General features: G+C 37.6%; 2 protein-coding genes across 4 annotated transcripts in view; one reads left to right on the top strand and one right to left on the bottom strand.

Moving 5' to 3' along the window:
* EFCAB11 (EF-hand calcium binding domain 11) overlaps positions 1–11,684 on the bottom strand; it is a 58,819-nt gene extending 47,135 nt beyond the window's left edge. The window contains 5 exon segments of the mRNA XM_027738504.1: positions 2,559–2,581; positions 2,583–2,664; positions 3,960–4,048; positions 10,450–10,515; positions 11,562–11,684. Coding sequence (XP_027594305.1) covers positions 2,559–2,581; positions 2,583–2,664; positions 3,960–4,048; positions 10,450–10,515; positions 11,562–11,684 — 383 coding nt within the window.
* Positions 11,639–21,119, top strand: part of TDP1 (tyrosyl-DNA phosphodiesterase 1) — a 42,933-nt gene continuing 33,452 nt past the window's right edge. Inside the window, exons 1-9 of one of the 3 annotated variants that reach the window (XM_039382805.1) lie at positions 11,673–11,721; positions 12,161–12,254; positions 12,427–12,977; positions 14,490–14,533; positions 15,155–15,210; positions 16,514–16,610; positions 17,124–17,158; positions 19,222–19,314; positions 20,905–21,075. In XM_039382805.1, the coding sequence (XP_039238739.1) occupies positions 12,431–12,977; positions 14,490–14,533; positions 15,155–15,210; positions 16,514–16,610; positions 17,124–17,158; positions 19,222–19,314; positions 20,905–21,075 (1,043 nt within the window). In that variant the 5' untranslated portion in view covers positions 11,673–11,721; positions 12,161–12,254; positions 12,427–12,430. Of the gene's footprint in view, positions 11,722–12,160; positions 12,255–12,426; positions 12,978–14,489; positions 14,534–15,154; positions 15,211–16,513; positions 16,611–17,123; positions 17,159–19,221; positions 19,315–20,904; positions 21,076–21,119 lie in introns of all 3 variants that reach the window. The other 2 variants (XM_027738774.2, XM_027738766.2) reach the window with 2 other exon arrangements.

The raw sequence follows: 21,119 nt of genomic DNA, 5'->3' as shown, positions 1-21,119 counted from the left end.
AGAGCATTTAACACCACCACTCCACCGTAAGCTCTCATCATCATGGCTGGGCTTTGCGAACGAAGATTTGGGAAGGCTCTATCCACGTTTGTTACAGGCACGCTGGTGACTTACGAGGCCAATACGAGATAGACATATCTGATTGCAAAAGGCACAGCAGAAAGACTCCTTAGATGGTATATTCTGCAAGGCACGAATCTTTCTGCACTGTCTTTTCTCCTCGAGAGTGATCCTGCGTGTGTTCTCAAAGGAAACGGCAGCGTTGTAGATGGTGTGTCTCCAGGCCTCCCAATTTGAGGCGAGAGTAGACCAGTTAGGATGACCAATGTGGCCGAGGTTGAGGTGTTGTTTCAGGGAGTCCTTGTATCTTTTCTTCAGGGCTCCTCTCATGCGGCAGCCAGTGGCAAGTTCACCATAAAGCAGGATCTTAGGGAGGCGGTGGTCCTTCATCCTGGAGACGTGCCCTGCCCAACGCAGCTGTGTTCTCAGCAACATGGCCTCAATACTTGTGACTGCTGCTTGTTCCAAAACAGATGTATTGGTCACATAGTCTGACCAGCGGATGTTTAGGATTGTATGGAGGCAGCGTTGATGGAAGCGTTCTAGGAGACGCAGGTGGTGGCGGTAGATGACCCATGATTCGGAACCGTATAAGAGAGTAGACAGCACTATGGCTCTGTAAACACTGATCTTGGTGCTTTGATTTTAGTATATAGTTAAAACAAATATTGGCTTTAGGTACCAGGTGGGTCTCCTTTGTAGCCATATAATCCATTATTCTTTAGGTTCCTGTTACATTATATTAAACATTTTAACATTATTTTGATATTAATAATGAGAAATACAAGAATTCCATTTTTGAGCCTCAAATTTGTTAAAATCAGTTCAACATGTGATGCCTCATTATGAGCACTTTGCACGCCCACAAATAAAGTCTACTTTATCCAAAAGCTCAATGACTCTGGTGGGGTCCTTCATTCTTCATATAAAGCAATTACTGGTATTATTCCTTCCCTGTGTTCTGCTAGCTTGAATACACTTGTTTTCAATGTTATGTTTAAGAATATGTTGAGCAAAAAAAAAAAAAAAAAAAAAAAAAAAAAAAAAACAATTCCCTGCTCTGTATGGCAAGCAGAGAAGCCAAGTATTATGTATATGCCTTTACCTTTTTTCCCTAATTCCCTTTCCTTCCTTTCCTTTAAGCCTTTGTGACACCAACCACAGACTTAGTTTATTCTGTTACAATTTACTTTAAAATTTAAAGTATAAGACAATAATGCATGCAATAAAGCATTCCAAATTAAAGCAATGAGTACCTGACATGGTTTGGAGACAGCATTTCCACCAAAGTCAAAATTTTATAAATAAACATAAAAAGCCCTTTTCATACAACAGTATCACAGAGCTCTGAAATATACAAATAAGGCTTTTTCTCCCCTTGTCTCAAAATGTCATTATGTTTTACTTTTGGATTTGGAATGCTCTCTTGAGCTGAATCTCCCAGTCTTTGCCACTGACTGTACTACGGGGAACAGTGATCACAGCAGGCAAACTGCATTTCTTCCAGTAAAATTAAACTGAAGAATGTGTGCTAGGCATGCACCCAAAGGACTCCAACTTCTAGTGATCATTCAGCCTATTGACCAGACTAGATTAGTCCAAGTAATCCTCTCAATGAATACAGATACTGGGTCCCCAGCATAAACTTCTTGCTCTACAAAAGCACAATTAATGGGTTCGTTAATTGTTAATGCAGACATAGTTTTAAAACTCACATTTTATCAGTCATTGCATCTAAAAATACTAAACATCTTATCTGCATATGTACTGTAAATTATTTTACTTAATATAAAAGAAATATTTTAAAATTATGTTCAGTCCCAAAATTTAGTTTTGATCTCTGTGCTAAAAAGAGGGAAGAACAAGTAACACATCTACAAATACGAAATTATATATGCTCTGTTTATTTCAGCAAACTATTGTAATACAGGTTTTGTGTCACAAATACATGAAGCTTCTAACAAATATCTATGTCCAAAACATTTCCTCTGGCTTTGTTTTTATACAGTTTTAATCCAGTTGCACAGCTCAATTTAGGACAAAATTCTTACCTGTGTCTCCCTACAAAAAGTTCAACATCCACACTTCTGAGCCAGTCTCACCTTGCAAGAGATCTCACCACTACTGCTCTGCAATACTAACTGAATTTTCTCAAGAGATAGCTCTTGAATGCAGATTCCCTGATTACAGGATGAAAATGTAAAAGTAAAAAGCTTTAAGCTTCTTAAGACACAGTACAGGCAAAAAATTACTTTCTGTATCTAGTGATATTTATTATTTACAGTAATTATTTTTATAAATACCATCTATACAGCTTATATTAATTATTATATTATTAACACCTATTACTTGTGTTTATAATCTTTATTAATAAAGGCACTGAAACAGCAATGGTGCTGAAGCTCATCTTCAGCTGCATTACAGAATTTTCAATTAACTGAAAAATATAGAGCAAAAAGACTGCTATCCAGGAATAAGGATCAATTTGTTAATCTTACCTGAAGGCTTCAACTATGATTTTTTTCTGATAACTTAGGAGAAACAGAATTGAAGGCTCTCTTGAAGTCTTTGAAAGTCAAAAATCCCCTATCTTTTAAATCAAGATTAGGAATGGAAAAAAATATAAATTAAGGATTTTTTTTTAATCTACTTAATACAATTATGTTTGCATGTAAGCTGATCAATTCCTAGTTCTCAAATAATTATACACTCTTTAAGTTACTGCATTAGCAAAATATTTTAGAAAGGCTACAACAGACGGATGAACAGTATAAACCTGATCTTTTTAGCCAATGTGAACCCTGTTCAAAAGTAATATGCCTACAACTTCCAAAACTCTCTCATTTAAGTTTCAATTTTAAAAGCAGACACTTTGATTTGAAAATTTCGATTTTGTAAAACTTTGAAAATACTCTAAAATATGCAAAATTACATTTCAAATCTACCCTTTCCATTGTCAACTTAGTTACTTCTAGCATTGTGTTTCAAAATTTTTTTTCATAAAAAAATTTCTCCTTCAGTTTAATCCTGCTGAATGCATCATATCAGAGCATATCCACTGATCAGTCACTTAGGTTATGAATTAACTTCCAGATCCAACTGGAAAATGAAGCATCTCAAACAGGGCTATCGCAAACTGTGTGCAGCAGACAGCAAAACAAACAAAAGCATAGTGCTTGAAACAGTTAAGTCCTTTGAAGTAACTCACTAAAAATAACACTTCAAAAGCTACTTTTAGTTCACGGCAAAAAGCTGAATGCATGCTTATCAGATTCCCAACATCTGACCTGCCATATGTTGCACTTTCCTTCTTTTCAAGGACCACAGTCCTTTCTGAGACCAGGAAGAAAAATGCTAAGGATCATGTGAAAGTCCATCATCTCAGAGGTTTCTGATGGGAAATCCTCTGCTGTTTAATAGAAAGGATCACCACATCTACCTCCCAACACGAACAAGAAAAAATCCTTGTTGCTTTGGTTTCCCTTCTTTGGTCTATCAAGAGAAGTAAAAATGATCTATGGCCAAAACCAAGGACAGAAACTGGTAAAACCTGTGACATAAATGAGTGGACAAATATGAGTCAGAGACATAATGAGAGGCAGTAACAGTTCATAGGTAGGGTGAATGGCTAGAGATTTCCTTTCACAGTTGGAGGAGCTCCTACTACAACAGGCAGAGCTACAGTCTAGAACGCTGCAGCCACTGACCCTGACTTTATTTATAATAATATCATCACCACATGCGTTAGTCTAGTACTGCTTCCCTTAAGTTTGCAGCATCCAGGACATCATCTTTTTATTTCCTTCAGGTGTTCTATTTCGCTTAATTGTTTCTGAATTAAAATAATATTCCAAATATTTAGGAGAAGAAACCTTATGTTGCACATAGCGACAGCAAGAGCTGTAAACATTTGACTTGTTTCATTACTGTATAACTGTGCAGTCTTCATTGCACTCATGAGATTTAAAAAACTTCTCAAATAATGGACCTAGAAAAATGTAAAACAGAAATAAATTTCCCTCCAAAACCAGCTAGTTTCATTTTTCCACCTTAAAAATATGGTCTACTAATTATGAATTATTTTAATTATATAAATAAAAATTAAAACTGAAATAATAGCCTTCAAAATTAGATCATGATCATGCAAACATTTCAATATAGTTTAATTTTTCTCACATATTTTCTACACTTGAGTATAATGCTTCTGTTTACTTCTACTTTCTCCTTCTTGTTATCTGCCATCTCATGTTTCTTTGCACTGGAGAGAAACATGGACTTTTTTAAGTCAATAGCATTTGCATGCTATGGATAAATATACATGCTGCATAAACAATCTATCTGGCATCATTCCCAGAAGTGAACTCTGAAACAATGTATAAACTCAGCTATAGATTCCTACAAAATTCATGATAAAATTGAATGTAAAACTGGATTGGTTATTCCTCCTGTATACTATATGAAAGTCTTTACTTGTACATTTATCTTATCTTTCTAATGAACTGAAAATTAAAGAAATTGAAATGCAAATCTGGTTTGTAAGCTCTTAATTGACCTTTTTTTCTAAAATCAAAGTAAAACATAAAAATTAAGAAACAAAAATCTGACCCTCAAAAGCTCAGGCCTCTCCATAAAATATGCAAGAATCTTGAAATAAAAATTCTGCAGACACATGGCTTCTTGGGAAAAAATTCCCAATTCAGCTCAATATTTAAACACAGATGAATACTCTTTTCTTGTAACTTTTTAATATATGCCTTATGATCATGTTAAACAAATTTGTTTTCCTGAGAAGGCAACATGACTGCATCCTGCAGGAATTTTTCCTTTATCTAATAACATAACAAAAGCTCTGCACTTCTCTTTCTTTTGATTCATTCATGTCCTATTCTTTCTGCAGTGGTTCAAAAGCACAACTCCTTCAGCTCCACCTGCTGTCTCAATTCAAATCTTAAACTCCAAGTGTACAGATTTCCAGTGCTTCTTTGCTTATTTCTTCTTGGAAAATCATATATTAAGAACCATTACGGTCTCAGTTTCCAGGATTACACAGTCTTGCTGCTTTCAACTGCTGGGTTCTGTACATGCACCATTTCTGTAATAACAGAGGTTGCCCAAACACACTGAACTTATCTGCATGAACAGCTTTCCATTCAATTGGATAACGACAGAAGTGAAATGATAAAAAGCACTATAAGCTTTCTATCCTTTTATTTCTCCTCTTTCAGAGCAACATAAGAGCACAGAAAATTATAGTATACAATTTTCCTTCTATAGAATGACTCCTATAATAGAGTCCCGCCTATTCATTGATCTTGAGAGTTGGCAATTCATGTGCAGCTAGAACAGGATGTAAAGTTATGTCAACAAACAAAATGTCATCTTAAAAACTGTTAAAGCCAATTAGGTATTAATCTATCTTTATATCGTAGTTCACTATTTTTGGTTCACACCAAATATCGCTTTCACGTGGTATTTCTGTTGAAAAAAAAAACCCTGAGTAAAATCTTTATTTTGTATTTGTTGCCTAAATTAAAAGATTTACAAGTAAGGGTGTGGTTTAATGAGCACGGGTTTTGGCATCTATTTGCTAGAATAAACAGAACCAGCCTCCACAATGCCTTTCCAATATATTGATACAAATACTTGTAGAGCCATGTGGCAAAAGGGAAGAGGAAACTTATTGATAAAAACAAAAACAGTTTTTTGCCACTTCACTTTTTATATGAATCATTTCTCCAGTAAGACTTGCCACGTGACCCCACATACAAAAGTTCAGGGGCAAGGACAACAAAAACCAAGCAGAATTATATAAATGGGAAGCTTGTTTCAGAAAGATATATTTATTGAACTGTGGTGTAAGACTGCAGTATTTTTTCAAGGTAATAGTGGATCAGTATAAAAAAACTGATAGAAACTTTCATCACCTATCAAGTTGAACACTAAAAATTACTAACTACTTTTCTCTCTCATTAATCAATATAATCTTGCTTTTAAGAAATGCCACTTTGAGTGGCAAGAATAAGTTCAAGCTAAATGTAACACAGAAGCACTAAAGATACTACCAACCTAAATGAAATCTATTTCATAGCCATGGTCAGCTCACTTATAGAATCACAGTATCATTTAAGTTGGAAACGATCCTTAAGATCGTTTAGTCCAACCATTAACCCAGCACTGCCATGTGCACCACTAAACCATGTTCCTATGTGCCACATCTACAGGTCTGTTAAGTGCCTCCAGGGATGCTGACTCCACCACTTCCATGGGCAGCCTGTTCCAATGCTTGACAGCCCTTTCGGTGAAGAAATTTTTCCAAATATCCAATCTGAAAATCCCCTGGCACAACTTGAGGCCATTTCCTCTTGGCTTATCATTTGTTATTTGGGAGAAGAGACCGACCCCCACCTCATTACAAACTCCTTCCAGGTAGTTGTTGAGAGCAATAAGGTTTCCCCTGAGCCTCCTTTCCTCCAGGCTAAACACCCCAGGCCCCTCAGCCACTCCTCATAGGACTTATTCTCCAGACCCTACACACCAGCTTCATGATTCATAGACATTACACAACAGTAGTATCTATGGCATTTAAGTAATAAAATACTTTATTCTAATTAAAATAAAACCATCCCCATTTAATTCAGTAAATTAAGTATATATGTAGTCCTAATAGAGTCCAAATCAATACCCAAATCTTAAATTCAGTATGCTTAAACAAACACACTTAACTTTAGACAGATTGGAGTTCCCTATACACAAAGGAACTGTAATATTCAAATCTAACTTTTGGAGCATTAGCCCCCAAATTTGTTATTTCCTTTAAACAATGAAAGAAATTTCTGTTTCAGTATTCAGATTGGAGGCCAGCTTTTTACTGAAGCCATGTTGGATCAAAATTAATTTGGTAAATCTGTCTAAAATAAAAACTTCAACAAAAAGAGAATAAAAAATGAGAAAGAAATTAAAAAAACATATGTGCATCATTTATGCTTCTACAGCTATTCTGAAACAAATTTCGTCCTACGTCCTCTGTATTTCCTTTGCGATCTTTCAATAGGTTCTTACCTCACAACTTTACCTCATAAGCATACTTGGAGTGACACTTACATGTTGATTAGCGCATTTCCAAGATTCATTAATACTAATATTACTGTGTTACCAAGATTAATAGTAGAAATGCAATAAGCTAAATTACATGATGAGAACAAATTTTTTAAAAAATGACTTTTCAGAACTGAATTAGGTGGTGACCGAGAGATCCCTGCAAAACATCTATAAACAATGTAAGGGACAGAAAGGGAGTGCATAGCCAAGAAAGCACAGAGGTCCACTTTGAGCTATATTTACGTAGTTTTTTTGACATGACTGAGTGCTCATGAGTCTAAACTCTTGCACTTCCATTATCGGAACACAGGAGTGCACATAGTTGCAGAACTGGGACAACTCGCATGAGAGGAGGCCACATGTGAGCAGCTTCTAGTGCAACCTAAGCGTACTCCACCCTGGAGAATGCACAAGCCAAACACGCCGTGACCAGTTAACCTAAGGCTACACGTTCCACTTGGCCCGCAACACTTTTCCCATGACGGTGTCAGGTGTATAAACAGACTAGGGAGCCCTGTTTAGAAAGCTTTGGTAAGATGTGCCAGGAGAGCAGCTGGAAGTTGCAGGCAGCCTTGAGTTCAGAGTGCCCTCTGTACTCTGTATGTCAAGGTGCACTTCTGTTGGCACTTTCCTCATCAGCAGGTGCCGACCTACTCATGTACCTCCTATTGTACCTCTGCACCTCATGGGAAGGTACAGAGTTGGGTCAAGAAAAACACTGGACACCAGGGGCCTGACCTCCTAGGCACAGGGTAAAGAATGCTTTTAGTTAGATCTAAATGTAACAGTATGGGAAATGAAACTTCAGCCGGGGAAATGACATATTTTCATGATGACTGTTCCTGCAGTCCCTGTTTCATTTGAAACACTTAACACCTGAATGTGCAGTTAGTTAGCTGAATGGCTGCTGAAACATGAGAGTATAATTTCAAATAATTTGGGGGAAAAGAGGATCACTGAACCAAACTGTCAGAGGGAAAAAAAAGTTCCACAGACTTGATTCCCATAACGTTGATAGTTCCAGAAATGGTAATTATATGCTAACAAATACATCAAATATACATACAGTATCAGTCCAACAATCAGGTTAATCTCTGTTTTCATTCTTTTCCAGTTATTTGCTTCAGAAGCCTTAATTTTAAACAGTAATGTTCAGTAAAGTTCAAAATCTCTATGAATAACCACACTAAAATAATATTTTATAAATCATACAGAATTGTTTTAACAAAGTTATTTTGAAAAATGAAGTGGAGTAGGAATGTGATTCAAATTCTTAGGGCCCACGTTTTCCAGTAAAGAGTTCGTTCATGACATCTAGTGGGTAAAGTTAGTATTACTTTTAGTTTACGGAATAAAAACAAATATGACCAAAAAAAAATATGTAGCAACAATTTACTAACAGTTCAGTGGCTTTATTGCAGTTGATGCTAAGTTACTGCCATTTCTACTGAAAAATTTATGTTAGTATGGAGTATAGCTGAGGAAAGAGTTCCACCTTAAGAAGTAATGTGTGCACACTATTCCCTATTTCTTGCAAAAGCAATTGAAAGGACCCTTCTTTCCAGGGCTGTTCTTAGTAGCTTCCAAAAAAAATACAAGGGCTGTTAATATAATGCAGGATTTTAATAATTTTGACAACGTAGTAATATGCACAATAACACGCTCAAGAACTGGATCCTAACAATCAACTTTCAGGATTGCAAAATCTGCATTTGGTTCCTCCCTGCTGCATAGAGGGTTGTGTTTCTCAGAACTAGATTAAAAACCACACAAATGTTGAAAGGAATACATACAGGGCCTAATCTCCAGTAAAAGCAAAACCTGTGGCTGTGCCATAAACCATAGCCACCAAAAAAAGTATCTGCCTCTCCGGGGATCTTTTAGGGATCTTCACAATGAGCAGTCATTGGGTAAAGAGCAACAGTTGCTGGAATTGGGCCCACATAAGGAGCCAGCAAAATCATGAGATGACAGAATCAGTCCTAGGACAAACGTTTAATTAATTTTTGTGCAGCTGCATAGACAAAATGGTCTAACAGCCAGGTGGTCACGGCAGCGCCTAGAGACACAGCAGGTGTGACTTGGCACTTTTTCAGGAAGAAATAACTAAACCTGCAAATCCTTTTCTCCCAGGAGTCCTCTACTTCTATTCTCTTTCCAAAGAGGTGCCATAAGTGACTTATGCACAGAACCTGATCCTGTTTAAATGCCTTAAGCATGTTTTGAGCACTCCTGCTAGAAGAAACATCCAGGGAATTTGACAGAACAGTTAATTTTTAGATGAAGGTAAAAATAAGTAGGAGAAGAGAGATAATGGGAAGCTGAGTATTTTCAGATCCATAATTCAGCAGTTAAGACTCATGTTAGAAGTCTTTATCATTTTTAGATCTGGCCATAATTCATTGAGAAAATGTTTACCCACAGCTGAAATGTATCGAGTTCATTAAAGTCCATTAAAACATTTCTGTGGGTTTTACTTTAAATTATCATAGATGTAATTTTGTTTATGACCTTGTTAAGACAATTTTTGTAAAATATGTATTTAAGTAAAAAAAAAAAAATTAATTAGTCCCAAGTGGTCCTTGATGAAGAAGATTCTCAAGCTGGAAAAGAAAGATGAATGACCATTTCTACTTTATACATACTTTATCTATATAATATAGTTTGTATTGACATGCCATCAGAAAGATAAACTCACAATCATAATGTATTTATTCTGAAATCTTGTGTGTTCTTTGCACTCTTTTTCAATTCACTTAAGTAGAAACATAACTTCCAAAACTACATCAAGCCATATAATTTATCCAGTATTTTCCTGATTGCAAACACACTATTTCTCTCAATTAACCTTTCTCTTGTCAACATTTTTGTAGAGCCGTAGGTTTACATTTGAGAAGTCAAGGCAAAAAATGCCCAACTATTACTTGAAACTTAAACCAGATATATTATTGAGAATACATAATTATTATTAGAACGTGTCAGTTTCACATCTACTGAAACTACTGAGTAAAGAAATTGAGTGTACCACTATTAAAAACCAAAAGTCAATCAATAACAAGCTCAGTGAGTCATTTATTTCATGTCTTGTACACATATGAAATAGAGTACATCCTTCTCCTCATCACCCTCTGCAGCAGGAGAAGCAGGGGTTTGATTATTTTCTTCTGAAATAAATATCTGCAGATAAGAAAATTACTTTAGAATCTGTAGGTATTCTGTGAGACATCTGGATCTTCAGAACATAGATGGAAAAGTATACACCTTTGAGGGTTTCTAACAAAAAAACATTACTAGAGCAACTTTAATATCTTCTCTGCTTAAATAGCCTTTGCTGTCTTCCTCACGTCCTTTAAAAAGCTAAAAAAAGAAAGTGATTTGCTTTAAAAACAATAAAGGCAAACTAATATTTTTTTACTTTGCGTAACTGTAATAGGAAAAATAAAATACGCACCTGCTGAATAAATTATGCTATAAATAAACTATTGAAGATTAGTCACATCTCTGTCAGAACTCTATTTATCTACTCTGTTCCAGTAGCTGAAAATGGACCAAGTCCATTCAATTTTAAAGTTAAAATAAAGTTTATCCTACTTCTATGTTTTACATACTTATAATGAAAAGGCTTTTTGCAAACTTAGAATGCATAGTACAGACTCCTAGAAAAGAAATTACATTAAATTTGTCTCTGCAAGCTCTTAAACTTTTTCTTAAAAAATTCCAGGCAGCTTTAATTCTCAGCACTATGTAGACAGGAACTATGAAGAGAGAGTGGAGTGCCAGCAGAGTCAGAAGCCATTCAACTTTCTTAAGTACTTCTAGAAAACAAATACCGTTTCCAGAGTCTATATTTAGAGACTATGCCCATTACATACAAAACCATGCAACTCTCCTAAGAGATTTTCCCACAGAAGACCTTCAGCAAGGGTTCATAATACAGAATTTAATCTTACAGTAGTGAAGAGTACATCCTCGGAGGGTTTCAGGAAGAAGCATTACATACAACTCTTCAGAAAAGCACCGAGAAAATTACACAGAGCAGTTGAAATTTCATTGAACACTTTTTTCAGTGTAGCTTGCCGATTTTACTGCTGGCACTTACATAATTTGTTAACTGCAGTCACAAGCTTACAATAAATTAGAGTAACGCGAACCAAACGCTCCCACAGCTCGCTCCGGCAGCCAGAGCGCGCTTTGATGCAGGCCGCGCTCCTCTATTAATGTCACACCTGCTCCCTCCCGCTCCCTCCCGAACTCCTCACGCAGTTGTCTCATTAGCGGGGCACTTCAGACACACTGATTAACACCGCGCTGAATGAACCATTATGCAAATAACGCACCTGCCCTGAGCTAATATTTAAGCCAAATAAAGTCTCATTAGATTAATTCAGGTCACTGAGACATGCTCGTTCGGCCGCTGTAGCCTCTTTGCGGAGCCCGACCGCCCCCAGCTCCCGTGCGCCACCGGCCCAGCGGCGGGGCGGGGCTGCGCGGGGGAAGGCGGGCCGGGGCCTGCTCTCGCTCCCCATCGCGGGCTGCGGGCGCTGCAGGGGCGCCGGGCGGGCGGTGAGTGGCGGTGCCGGCGGAGCGCGGCGGGCAGGGCGGGCGGTGAGCCGGGAGGGCCGGCGGGGCCCTTTGGCGCCGTGTCCCGCGCGTCCCCTCAGCCGGCGGCGGCGGGCGCTGCCGTGCCCGGGGAGCGGCGGCGGGAGCCGCGGCCGCGCGGCCCGGGGCACGGGGGTGGCTGGGGCCGGGTGGTGCCGCCCGGGGCACGGGGGTGGCTGGGGCCGGGTGGTGCCGCCCGGGGCACGGGGGTGGCGGAGGGAGGCCGCTGTCCCGGGCTCCGCTCCCGAAATGTTTTCCCGCGGATGCAGCCGGAAAGGGCGGCCCCGGCCCGGCCCCGTGTCCTCCCAGCAGAGCGGGCGGGATGGCTCAGCCTTAGGTTTAGTATGAGAAATGCCTGCATCGTGCAGATCACTGCTCTGACTTATGGAGTGCTTTCCCATAGGTTGCCCTATGCTAGCCCGCCTTCCGTGTGCAGACTCTTCACGTTAGCTGCGTCCCATTGCACGTGCTTCTTTGTTTCCTGGGAACAGAAACAAGTAAGCCTTGTACACTATGAAATTTTCCCGAGTCAGAAGTTGCGCGGAGTTTCTGCTAAATACAGAAGCACGCTTCCTTAATAATAAACAAATGGGAGCCAGGAAGGGAAACGGACTTGAGCTTAGCAAAAATGCACTATTTTTGTTTAGTGTTTTGTTTTCTAATCCACAGAAACATGCTTCAGGAAGGCGCACATGGTAAATGGACAGTATCCAGCAGTGATGAAAGTGCAGAGGAAGATTCCGATAGTGAAAAACCATCTACATCTACACTGTCGGATGCTGCACGTGGTAGAACAAGTGAGCCGCAATATCCATGCTCTGAAGCTAGGAAAGCTGCTCACAAGAGAAAAGCTTCTCCCCTGAAGCTCACTGATGAAAGTCTTTCTACAGAAATACCTCCAGCAGCAAAACAGAGAACTAGCCAAGAAGGCTTAGGCTGGTGTCTTTCTAGTAGTGATGAAGAGCCTGAAGATCAGCAAAAGCATGCCCCCAAAGAAACAGTGAAAGAAGAAAAATATGATGCGCCCAAAGAGCAGCCTCTGAATCTTTGCAAAGATGACAAACTCTCAGAGAATTTGAAAGCCGAGGAATATAATGAAACACCCAGTGAAGCTCAGGATACCTGGGATTTGTTAAATGGAGGGAATCCCTTCAGGTTTTTTCTCACTAAAGTCAGTGGAATTGAACGGGGTTATAATTCTGGAGCCCTGCACATAAAAGGTGAACAAGTGGCTTGTACGGAAGTGGGCTTTTGGGAGAAAGCAAGAGCATGCTTAATTTTAGTTTGTGGGTATTTTTAAATGCGTGTATTTCTTGATGTAGCTGAAGTTTCGTATTCTAAATATGCAGATTTATAGGAATTGGTTCTCTTATCTGGACTTTTCTCTTCTAGAAGTATAACAAAGCATTATTTGCTTACATGTGGTTGTAACTTCTGAGTTATGCTGCACAAATCTAATGTGTATTTAGCCAAGGTAATTCAAATGTGCTTTATTGCTGCTTTTCCTATGAGTTAATATGGGGAAAACCACTTGTCTTCGTGGCAGTTATAGGGATGCTTCTCTAGGATGCCTAACTCCTTGAGTAGTTGTTTGCACTTGCCTTCGTGCTGCTGAGGGATTTGGATCTAGTAATTTGCTATTACTTGATGCAGTACTTCTGAACATCCATGTCTGGGATTTATGGGACCATTTGAATTCAGTTGGCAGTGAACATAAGTCAAGATGGAGCAAGGTGTTTGGTGTTACAATACTGATGCTTCAGGATTGCTCTGTAGTTATAGTTTGATTTAGGGGGGAAGAGCCTTGTACACCTGTAAGGATCCCCCTATTCAGAAATGAGATCTCATCTATTACAAGACAGAATCAGAAGCAAGCATTAATAAGAGAGTTATGCACAGAACAATAAAATGGGGCAGAAAAAAAATTGTAATTCTTTGAAGGAGAAGAAATCACCAAAGACCTGTAAAATTAGGTTGTAACTTTTCCTCAATCTCATGTGCTCCCTATGAGCACTGATTATTGATGCAAGCTGGTGTCAGAGACCAAAGTTGCTTTACTGCTGTATATTTTTATGTGCTTTATGAATGTATTGGGGCTTTTGGCTAGTCCTCTCTTAGGAGTTCTGCTAGGTGATTAGTTGAGGTGGTAGGCAGTATTTTTTGTTTAACCTGCAAAACCAGATTTCTGTAGAGCCAGGGCATGAAATATTTTACCCATCCTAGAAAGTATTCATAGGGTATGTTTTCAAGTTGGTGCTGTGCTTCAGTTGCTGGGGTTATGAATCCTCAGTTGGATTAGTTTCCTGTGTTACCATGAATGAGCAATGGATACACGTATCCTATAATCAGTCTGCAACAGAAAAATAAGCATTAACTATGCCATTATTGGTGCTACCTTGCCACAGTTCTTTAAGCCCATTCTATAGGGGAGAGAGTAGTTTGTCCCTTTCTCAGTATGATCCTGGACTTTCTCCTAATCAATTTTTAAAACTTGTTTTCTGCTTTAAAAGTATTAATGTTTTTTATAAGCATATGACCCTGAGCGATTCACTGGAGAATCAGTGACTTGAATACTCAGATAAGTAATCTCACTTGTGAATGCCTCTGTTACACCAAGTCTTTGAACAATCTGGCCCTTGTGCTATGGTACTTATCAAGCTGTTCAAGATGCAAAATGTGTACTTTAACCTTTTTTTTTTTAAATTTAATTGTACTTTAATATTTTTTAATAGATATTTTGTCTCCTCTTTTTGGGACTCTCATATCTTCTGCCCAGGTGAGTTTCCTGGTTGCCAAACTGATTTGACTTGCTTGTTTCACTTAATTAATCTTAAACTTGATAATCCGTGCGTCATGCAGCTGACATTAGAGGGAACTTTGTTAAAGTACAGAGGGAATTCTAAATGTTTTTGACTGTTCAACAGTTTCTTGAAACATAAAAATCATCCCATATTCTACTTTAGAATTTAGGCAATTATAAAACTACTTTCTCTTTCCTGTTTTTGAGGAAGAAAAAAACTGCCTTGCAATCTAGAAATGATTTTTTTGTTATTGTCTAGAAGCTTTTGCTATCTTTCATGGCATAAGCACATGGCAAAGAGATGATCCTTGAACCAAAGCTTTCACATTATGTGCACAGATTGCTTTTTTCCTGCATGTTAAATATTATGACCACTAACACATGCTTTTGATAAACTTAAGTTCATTCTTAAATTGTCAAGAGAAATAAAAGAAGCATGTGAAAGTAAAAAATACACTTGGTTTTAGAACATGCTGTATATGATGCAAACAGTATTGTGTGATGACTTTACGTAAGAGGTTTTTTTACTGTAGTTCACTGTTTTAACAAACTGCTTTTTCTTTTTAATGAGTCTGTTTTCTTTTTCTTATGTGCAAGTTTAACTACTGTATAGATGTGGGATGGCTTGTAAGACAGTATCCACAGGAATTCAGGTATGTTTATTTTATGAAGATGAAATGATGCAGATCCCAGATCATTCGGTTCATACAGGTTCCTGTTATAAGTGAATGATGAGCACTTCTTTGCAGTTGCAAATTATTGTTACCAATTGTATATGCATAGACTCTTGGTTTTCTTTCTACTCTCATTCCACAGTTGTAGTTCTCCATTGATTTCTTGGCTTTCTTTTCGAGACTGTGAAATGGTCAGAGTTCAGTAGAGCTGGTTTTTGATTTTTTTATTAGTTAACATTTGGGAGGTTCCATTGTGGGCCACAGTGACAGTGCAGTAGATGACCTATAAAGATGGAGTTAGAAGCTTTTTGCCCTTACAGTTTACTGAGTCAAGAGCCAGATTGTGCAAGAGAAAGGAGAGACTGTAGGAAGGGCAGAAGAAAATGACATGAAAAGTATCAGGATGATGGTGTGGTTATGACATAGTGAGTTGATGGATATTGTCATGAAAGCAGTTCTTGTTTGCTTGAAATTCCTTTCTGGTAATTGCAGCGTCCTGCAGATGAAGTGAGTGTATAATGTGCATTTTTCTATACTTTTTTTCTTCATTTTACTGGAAATGCAGTAGAACCAGAGCTCACAGAACGGGTAAGTTTGGAAGGGACCACAGTGGGTCGAGCAGCACCCTATTCCTTCTGGGATCCTCAATTACCTATGTCAGAAAATTGTCATCAGTATGCAGCTGGAAAACCAGTAGTGGGTGATAATCAGTGGGCCATACCAGGCTGGGAAGTTTCCTGGTGATGTGTCTTAACTGAGCCCCAGGTAGGCAACACTCCCTCCCTATGGATTGGATCCAACTGGCAGGATCAGAAGTTGAGTTCTAGGGAGTGAACACCAAACTACTGCCAGAATAGACCTAGCCCTCTCCTTTTCCCTATCATTCTTCCCATCTTCTCTCTAAGAGGACAGTTTCTAAATTGTCTTAGATCCCCACTGTGTATATCAGTGCTTTTGAGAAATATAATTTGTCCATTTCCAGCTATAGGGATAAGAATTCCTTTCAAGATCTTGTATTAATAGTTTCTGTTTTGGCATCTGCTTTATTCCATGCTTCCTGTTTCCCTTTTTTTTTCCATTAAAATTTTTTAGTGTCTTTTTCTTAGAGGTTCAGTTGTAGTTACTGCTATTTTGAGTTTGTTAAGGAGGTATATAAATTTCAGTGCCATCTTTCTGCTGGCTTATCCAATGTAGGGGCCAGAAGTCAGAGCTACGTGAAGAAATGGTTTATGCCAATTGCTAATTCACTTGATGTTTCAATGGTAATCTCCTTGTGTTTAAGGAAGAAGCCATTGCTGATAGTTCATGGTGAAAAGAGAGAATCCAAAGCTGAACTGCTTGCACAAGCACGACCTTATGAGAACATTAGCTTTTGTCAGGTAATTAACATCTGTATCATCCTTTGGTTGAGGTTAAGCCATCTGCTGCACTCAAAATCTTGTTATGAATGAAGAGAGACGCACCTTATGTGGTCAAGAGTTTTTTGTTAATTTTTAAGGAGTGTACTTACCAGGACTGTAGGAGCATGGTAACAATGATCCTGGACTTACGTATGTCCTTATGGTAGGCTATTGCCCACAAAAATGTTTACAGAAGAGCTGCTCTCTTTCTCCTGTTCATCTTGATGTCTAGCAGGAACCTTGGGTCCTTTTCTGCTGGCTGTTTCTGAAAATGCTGCCGGTAAGAGATGCAGAAATTTTGCTGGAGCAGTTCCAGCAAAAGTTGATTGCCATTTAAAGTCTAGCTTGTATAAAGTGGAGACTGCATTTAGAACTACTGAGGGGGGAAATAATGTGTTTTGTGATCTGTCCACTAGAGAGCAGTGAAATGAAATAAAATTAGAAAGCAGTGCATAATAGGAATTCTTAATGATCAACTTTTTAATTTTGTAGGCTAAACTGGATATTGCATTTGGAACTCACCACACGTAAGTAACACTATGAAGCAGAAAGGTCTGCCACAAAGCTGGGTTTCATAGAAATTGTTGAGTCTTAAAGAAAAATTTCCATAACCACTTCATGTTTAGAGATGGCAGGATTCTTCTAGTTTAAGGAAACAGTTCAGCTGTTGGGTAGATATGAGATGTGCAAGTTAAACAGTTGAAGTCTAACAGGTCTAAGACAGGTGAACTGCAGGTCCTGGCTCTTACCTTGCACCTTAATGCCAAAATTGTAATGCAGACTTGATCAGTCAGTTTTACCTCTTGGCAGGGCAGGCACAGCACTGATTTGTGTTGATAGGTGAAGGATCTGGAAATTAGTGAATTTGGAGGGTCTTCTCAAAGAAGAAACTTGAATTTAATATTGTAGAAGTGTCACAAAGGGAATTTTATAGATTAAATCTGTTCTTATCTGTAGCTTTCAGTCTTACATCTCAGCAAAGATATTTTGGTTTCAGTTTGGTTTTCAGTAAAAAATACTGCAGTATTTTTTAATCAGTTAACCTTTTGCATAACTTGTTTTATGAAACATGACATTACATTAAAACATCGATCTGAAATGCCAGTGTTTCTGACAGAAAGCATACTGACAAACTCATTGCCTGTTTGGAGAAAAACATGCAGATAAAGGGAAGAAATGAGCTTTCTAAAAAGGAGTCTTGTTTCACTCAGGTTTGGTGGGGGACATAGAATGAATTGAAGTTGTCTTTCAAATAGATAAATAAGCTAAAGCTTTAAAAATTTCACTTAAGCAGTATAAACAGCAACTCTCATTCTTTGTGTGTTCAACTTTAGATTTTTTTTCTTCAATTACACTTTGGCATAAATAAGTGATAAGGATACTAAATGCTGCAGTTCTTTAACCCTGTATTTTAAAGGGTTATTCTGGGTAGTGTGTTTCTGAATGTATGTTCTGCTGCAGGTGGAAAGCAAGTGATTAACAGAGTAGTAAATTGAATCCTGGTGGGTAATAAAACAACTTTTTTAAGGGAGGCACTTAACAGATTTCACCCCATCAAATATAAAGAGTTAAATTCATGTAATTCTGGTTGTATGATGTTAAACTTATATTACGTTTCAGTGACTTTTTTTGAGATTAGTGGTGTTTCAGTCAGTTATCACTTTTATATACCTTAATCTTGCACTTTATTTTGCTGTAAAATACTTATTTTACTGTCAACTCCAACTGTGCTTAGATCAAGGCATAAGACAGATGTGGGGAACTATTTTATGGTTACAGGGTCTTGCATATTGTGCAGGCTGCCGTTAGCATAGGAAAGTGTGTGCAGGTAACATTAAAAGCAGAATTTACTGAATAAATACTTGCCTAAGTTCAAACCTGATACAATTTGCATCTTGTCATGGGGCAGCAATGAGAATAAGAATGTTTTTCCTTATGGCTTCTATTCTTGAGCATGGGTTTCTGTGGAAACCATTTCATCCCTTGGGACCATATGGATATGGTGTCTACATAACTATTGAAAACTTGTATATGAAAATTTGAGCACTTATGTTACCAAGAAATACAGATGTTTATTTTAAACTCAGTTACTAGTTTTAAAACTTCTTTATGCAGTAGCTTGAGTTTAGAGTTATGGTAGATAAATAGCTTTTTTTGACATTCCAGTGATTAGCTACCTACGCACCTTCTTTTAAAATAAAAGTTCTCAGTTTAAGAGCAAGGAACTAGGTTTCAGTTAATTCAGCTGTAAGTAAAGGTCTTTTAGTGTTCCTAAATTCTCTTTCTAACTATCTGCAAAGGGATAAGTTTGTCTGAAGAACTTTGCAAATATAGGAAGTGTTCTGCAAGTATTGATTTTGCTGTGGGTGTTGAATGAAATGTTAAGCTGTATTCTAGAATAAAATATATGAGGACATTCTAATGATTGCCATGTGAGCTTGGCCTGTGCATGGATTGAAGTCTAAGTGCTTGCATGGTGCAGAACAAATTTTTCAAAAAACATTACCTTGAAGCTTTTTAGTGAGTTGTTAATTTATCTCCTATTCTGTGTACTTAAAATAGATGAAGAGTTCTGTATCTTTTTTTAAAGGAAAATGATGTTGTTGTTATATGAAGAAGGTCTTCGAGTTGTGATTCATACATCCAATCTAATTGCTGAAGATTGGCACCAGAAAACTCAGGGGTAAGCAACAAGCTCTAGCAGGTGTATGTTTACGACTTTCTGTAGATATTTGCTACAGCTGAAGATGGGATACTAGGTCAGATGATCTAGTGCTAAAGTCTTACACTCCTAAGATAGAGCTGTTCTAAAGAAAAAAATAAAAAATTGAACCTAGAATGCTGGTAGCTGTCTGAACCTGAACTCTACTTGCTTCCTGTTGTAAACAAAATTACATACCCAGTTGGCTGTTAGCTTAAACCTGGTCTGACTGATATAAAATTTTATTATGCCATACTGTTTTTTCCTGAAAAAAACTTCTTAGCTGTAAAATACTCTTTATATTGAAGCAGCTATTTAAAAATTATCTTAATACTTCAAGAATTCTATGAATGTGCAGATGTTCTGCAGAATGTAACCTTATAAATGTTAGGCACTACTGATTCCATAATACAGTAGATAACCTAGTATCTACCCAATATTCTTTCCTTGGAAGGAATTTTCTTCCTGTTTTATTTTCTTTGCAGAAGTTTTTAAACTTACTGACCAACCTGGGACATAGTTTTGTTTAGAGCACTACAAATAGGACTAATAAATAAATATAAGTAAATATAGTAATATAAAGCTCCTCAGCCTCTTGTTTTTTTGACTGGTTTTGTGGGAGCATTATTTTAGTTAGATCACTTCAGTAAATCAGGGTATAAAATTTCTTCAAACTAATTGAAAATGACTTTTCAGAAGTTACCATCACTTTGGCATCCATTTTGCTACCATTAAATATGGCAGGGTTTTTGAGGCTTTTTGCTTGTCTGAGACAAGCTCTGATGGAGGTTTTAAGTGGCAAAAATAGCCACTGATTTTTTTTTTTGCCTTTAAATCTTAGAGGCATCTTTAGTATCTTGTGGCAGTTAGCTTCTTAGAAATCTAAGAAAGCATGAAAATACCTGCTTGGGATACTTAACAAGTTCCCCTACTTGACAAATATGAAAAATATTTTTCTTTTTAGCTTTTGCATACTGCAGTGTTGTGCAGTATCACCTATATATGGTGGTTCACTGCCTTCTCTGTTTTATCGATTTCTGAATTTCAAAGGATAATGTCAACACATTGTAAAGTTGATAATGCAGAACCTTTGGTTTCCATGGCTCCAATAGTGTGTGACTGGAAAGAAATGCTAAATGTTTTCTCTGTGTAGTGCCCATCTTATTTTATTCTGATGGAAGTTCTGGGAAGCCAGCTTATCATTGTGGGCTGCTCTTCAAACTATGCAAAACTTTCACATGCTTTAATTGGTGATTTTCTTTATAATTGCACGAATCAAGAGTTTAGCACAATGCATTGCAGTGTTCTATTCCTACAGAAAATGTTGATTAAAGGACTCTTGAAAGTATTAGTTTTCTGGTTTTGAGTATCAGATGGTGATTCTGTAGCTGTAAAGGCAAGTCATCTATAGTGAATATCACAGTAAATCTCTCTAGTATTTGTTTAGGACCTTCAGATGTACTTTAATCACTTACTAAAACCATATGTTAATGTGTGGTGTCCTTGTTTATGTTTGTTGTTGTTGTTTGTTTGTTTTTGGTTTTGGTTTGTTTGTTTTTTTTTTTTTTTTAGAATATGGCTAAGCCCTTTATATCCAAGGCTGCCTAAGGGAGAAACAGGTTCTTCTGGTGAATCTGAAACTAATTTTAAATCTGACCTTATAAGTTACTTGATGGCTTACAATTCTCCTATACTCAAGGAATGGATAGATCTGATTCAAGAACATGACTTATCAGAGACAAGGTATATATTGTGTTCTTAGTAACTTGCATGTGTGGGGTTTTTTT

The sequence above is a fragment of the Pipra filicauda genome, unplaced genomic scaffold, assembly GCF_003945595.2.
Source record: "Pipra filicauda isolate LSUMZ 115617 unplaced genomic scaffold, ASM394559v2 scaffold283_size971201_pilon, whole genome shotgun sequence".
Classification (NCBI taxonomy): domain Eukaryota; kingdom Metazoa; phylum Chordata; class Aves; order Passeriformes; family Pipridae; genus Pipra; species Pipra filicauda.
The sequence above is the reverse complement of the archived record's forward strand: the minus strand, read 5'-3'. Positions and strand labels throughout refer to the sequence as shown.